Source organism: Neolamprologus brichardi, chromosome 2, assembly GCF_056152115.1.
Source record: "Neolamprologus brichardi isolate AB-2024 chromosome 2, ASM5615211v1, whole genome shotgun sequence".
Taxonomy (NCBI): domain Eukaryota; kingdom Metazoa; phylum Chordata; class Actinopteri; order Cichliformes; family Cichlidae; genus Neolamprologus; species Neolamprologus brichardi.
Window position 1 is genome coordinate 15,850,486 of NC_142105.1, and position 4,337 is coordinate 15,854,822.

At 49.4% G+C, this 4,337-nt stretch overlaps 1 protein-coding gene across 1 annotated transcript; it reads right to left on the bottom strand.

The window, feature by feature from the left end:
• Nucleotides 1-1,921: 1,921 nt before the first annotated feature.
• Nucleotides 1,922-4,132, bottom strand: LOC148106106 (retrovirus-related Pol polyprotein from transposon 412). Its single transcript, XM_087830350.1, has one exon. The coding sequence runs from the start codon at nt 4,130-4,132 to the stop codon at nt 1,922-1,924; it is 2,211 nt and encodes a 736-aa protein (XP_087686476.1).
• Nucleotides 4,133-4,337: the final 205 nt, after the last annotated feature.

The following is a 4,337-nucleotide window of genomic DNA, read 5'->3' on the forward strand; positions in this document are numbered from 1 at the left end:
TCAAGCCAAGTATTTTTGTCTATGTAACCCATTTCTACTTGCACGATATTCTCTGGGGAGGTGATATTCAGATAATTTACAAAGGGGTCCGCAAGTGGTCTGAACATTTGCTTGGCTATGGTGGCGGTGACCTCTGTTGCATTAGTACGGGTCATACTGTGGTTTGGGCTTAATGCATGATGTAGTCTTACCTTTATTATGCCCATTGTGTCTGCACCGGCCTGGTCCACTCCTATGATTAAATAAAAGGAGTCTTCTTTGGAGTCGTGGCATTGTCCTGGGAAGTTTGGTCTCCTGGAAAATGGGTTCCAATTCAGGTTCTTAATTGTTAGCAGTAATGGGTTCAGGCCGGTACCAGTCGCCAATTGAGCTCTAACAAAGGAAAAACTGTTCTTACTTTTCATCTTACCCTCTGTTGATTTTGCCTGTTCTCCCCAGTACCCCGGCCTGGAATGCCACCACACAAAACTCCAACTTGGACACCACTTCTGGTATCCCGGAACGCCATGTCCAAATATGCACAAATAAACATCATAACCTCTCCAGCTTTCATTATAGCCTTTACAGTCTATCACATTGCACAGATCAAAGCTGAAAGTCTGGGTAGTCGCATACGTATAGTGTAGCTCAATGTATCCGCCATACTCAGTAAGGCATTTGTCTCTCATCTCGTGGGTTGCTCCTTCTGTTGCACGAACCTCCTTGGATGTTGGCATGGTGCTCAGCTGCTGATCTCTCCAGAGGCTCCACCAGAGGGCAACCATCAGCCCACTGAAGAGCATCAAAGCTACCCCAGTGATGAGGTGCTTCCTGGCTTGTCGCATTGTTGCAGGTAGGGGGTAGACTGCCCACTACCTGAATGAGGTGCGGGGATTATTCTGCCCCGTTTGTCTTTTCTAGTTGCTCCTCCGTTCTGGGTGGTTCTCCTCCAAACAGCTTACAGTGGCTGGCGTGGATCCAAGTAACTTGTTCTCCAACCTTTACCGCTGTTTGTGTGGTCAGTAGGACTTGGAATGGGCCCAGCCACCACTTCGCCTTCCAGTGTCTCCTCCTGAAGTCCTTCACTAGCACCCAGTTCCCTGGTTTGAATGGGTGCAGGGGTCCTTCTGCTGGCCTGGGCAGGGCTGCTTTCACTGCTCGGTGTACCTGCGAGAGAGTCCTGGAGAGATTTTGACAGTACACAATCATTTCGCTATTGCACAACTCTGTGGATATGCCAGTCCATTTGGGGGGTTCTGCCCCCACTCTGGCAGGTCGTCCATACAACACCTCATAAGGGCTGAGGTGTGCTGGAGGTCTGGTTCGTGTGCGCACATACATCAGCACGAGGGGAAGTGCTTTTGGCCATGTGAGGCCAGTTTCTTCACAGCTCTTTGCCAGCTTGGATTTTAAGGAGCTGTTCATTCTCTCCACAGCACCTCCAAATTGTGGGTGATATGCACAGTGTGTTTGCAATTTGAAACCTAGTTGCTTGCTGATTTCCTTCAATGCCTGGTTCACAAAGTGAGTACCATTATCACTTGTGATTTTTCCTGGGATGCCCCACCTGGGAATGATTTCTGACAGGAGGGCTTTTGCCACTGCACTGCTGTCTGCACTTTTAGTGGGGAATGCTTCTACCCACTTAGAGAACATGTCCACTACTACCAGACAATATTTCTTTCCCTCGGCTGGTGTCAATTCAATGAAATCCATCATTAGATGGTCAAAAGGCATGTCTGGTGGGGGGTGTGCTGCAGTGTTTACCTGTACTGGGCGTCCCACATTGTTGGTCGCACAAATGAGACACCTTTTACAATACCTCTCAGCTGCTGTGGAAAACCCTTTGGTGAACCATAGCGATGTTACTGCTTGTAGCATCCCCCCTTTGGACGCGTGGTCTAACCCATGTGTCCATTTTAGAAACCAGGGGAAGAAGTGTTTAGGTAGACATGGGCGGAGATCGCCAGACAGATTCGACCAGTGTGCAGCCATGTTTGCGCCAGAGAGTTTTCTCTGGCTGGGAGGCAAATGACTGTACAGCAGGAAGATCAGCGAGGTTGGGTGTGGACAGTGGTGCCAAGACAAGTTGGAAGGGTAAGCCTCCTTCGGCTGCTGCTTTGGCTGCTGCATCGGCGGTGGCATTTCCTTGGGAGACAGAATCAGTTTTACCTGTGTGTGCTGCACACTTCACTACAGCGATGCGAGCAGGCAGGAGGATGGCATCTAGCAGTGCTGCTACCTTAGCATTGAGGATGGGCTTGCCATCAGATTTCAGGAACTTTCTGTGCCTCCACAAGGCGCCAAAATCGTGCACCACACCGAACGCGTAGCGAGAGTCGGTGTAGATGGTGGCCGACTGACTCTCCGCAAGTTTACAGGCTTCTGTGAGCGCCACAAGTTCCGCAGTCTGTGCTGAGAAGTGTCTGGGCAACGAGCCTGAAACGAGAGTGGCATGATCAGAACACACAGCAAAACCCACCCGGTTAGTTCCACGTGAATCACGTGAGGAGGAGCCATCTACATATAACACTATGTCAGAGTTGTCGATGGGAACATCTAACAAGTCAATCCGAGGTGTACAAGTTTCACCCAATACAGCAGTGCAGCTGTGTGGTTCACCATCCTCTCGCGTGGGGAGAAGAGTGGCTGGGTTAAGTGTTGTGCATCGTTTCACTGTGATGTTGGGCATGTCAAGCAGTATGGAAGAGTATCTGAGCCAACGAGCTGCAGAAAGGTGTGAAGTTTTCTGCTCCAGCAAAATGAGAGAAACTGCATGGGGTACCTGCACTGTCAGAGGAGAGTACCCTACGATGTCACGTGAGGCGAGCACGGCCTTCTCACATGCAGCTACTGCTCGTAGGCATCCAGGCAGTCCTGCAGCCACTGGGTCAAGCTTGGAAGAGTAATAACCCACCGGGCGAAGTGAATCACCATGCTGTTGTAAAAGAACAGAGGACATGAAACCATTCTTTTCATCCACCATTTGTGTATATGGTTTGGATGGGTTTGGAAGCGCTAAAGCGGGCGCTGTTTGCAGCAGCTGTTTCAAGGAAGTGAAGGTAGCTTCAGCCTCTGGTGTCCAAGAAATGTGATCATTGGCTGACAGACTTGCACCATGAATGAGTGCAGTGAGTGGGGCTTCCACAGAGGAGTAGTGTGGAATGAAATTGCGGCAGTATGATGTGGTTCCTAGGAATGACATCATCTCTTTTTTGGTGAGAGGTTTTGGAATGGTCATTACAGCTTCCACCCTCTTGGAGGAAATCTGGTGAGAGTTGTAAGAAATCACATGCCCTAAGAATGTGACTTGCTCTTTACAAAACTGCAGTTTTGACTTACTAGCTTTGTGGCCCTTGTGATGCAAATGTGTCAGTAAAGGGAGAGAATCTGCCAGACACTGCTCTTGTGTGGGTGCACACAGTAGCAGATCATCGACATATTGCAGTAACACTGTGCCTTCGGAGAGGATCAAGTCTGACAGAGAGTCTCTTAAGGCGGCATTGTAAATCGTGGGGGACTCACAGTAGCCTTGACACAACCGAGTGAATTTGTAAGCCTTTCCCTGGAACTCAAAAGCAAACCAGAACTGGCTATCTGGGTGAACTGGAACAGAGAAGAATGCATTAGTCAGGTCAGCAACAGTAAACCACATAGTGTCAGATGGGATTTGGGACAAAATGGTGTGGGGGTTCGGAACCACAGGGGCTCTGGGGATTACTGCCTTGTTCACAGCTTGTAAGTCCTGCACAAACCGCCACTCAACAGGTTCATTTGGTCCTCTGATTTTCTTCACAGGGAATAGTGGAGTGCGAACCGGAGAGGTGGGGCATGGGATAATTACTCCGGCCTTTAACAGGGATTCAAACACAGGAGTAATCCCCTCTATGGCTTCCCGTTTCAGAGGATATTGTCTTTGGCATGGTCTAAACGAGGACTTTGGAGTGATTACCACTGGCTCACAATCTGTAATCAGGCCTACATCATACTTAGATAAGGCCCACAGGCCGTCAGGCACCTCTGTCAGCAGGGGGTGTGAGGAGTTTAGAGGAGGTGTCGTTTGAAACAGACAGTGTGCGACAGCTATGTTCACTAGCTCAACTGAGCGGACACACTGGACTGTATACGTCATGGTCTTTTTGTAGGCTTTCATTTCTCGAGAAAACAGTACTGTGGGATTCTCTGTAGTCTCCCAATCGCAAGCGCGGTAGCACCGGTGCATAAATTCTCCCATGTCTTCCCACTGGCAGCTGTGAGCTTTTGCCAGGGGAACATGTGGGACGGATGCATCAATAGTAAACATGTTTCTTTGCTCATCGGTGAGAGAAATCGCAAGCGCAGCAAATGTGGAGCTCCAA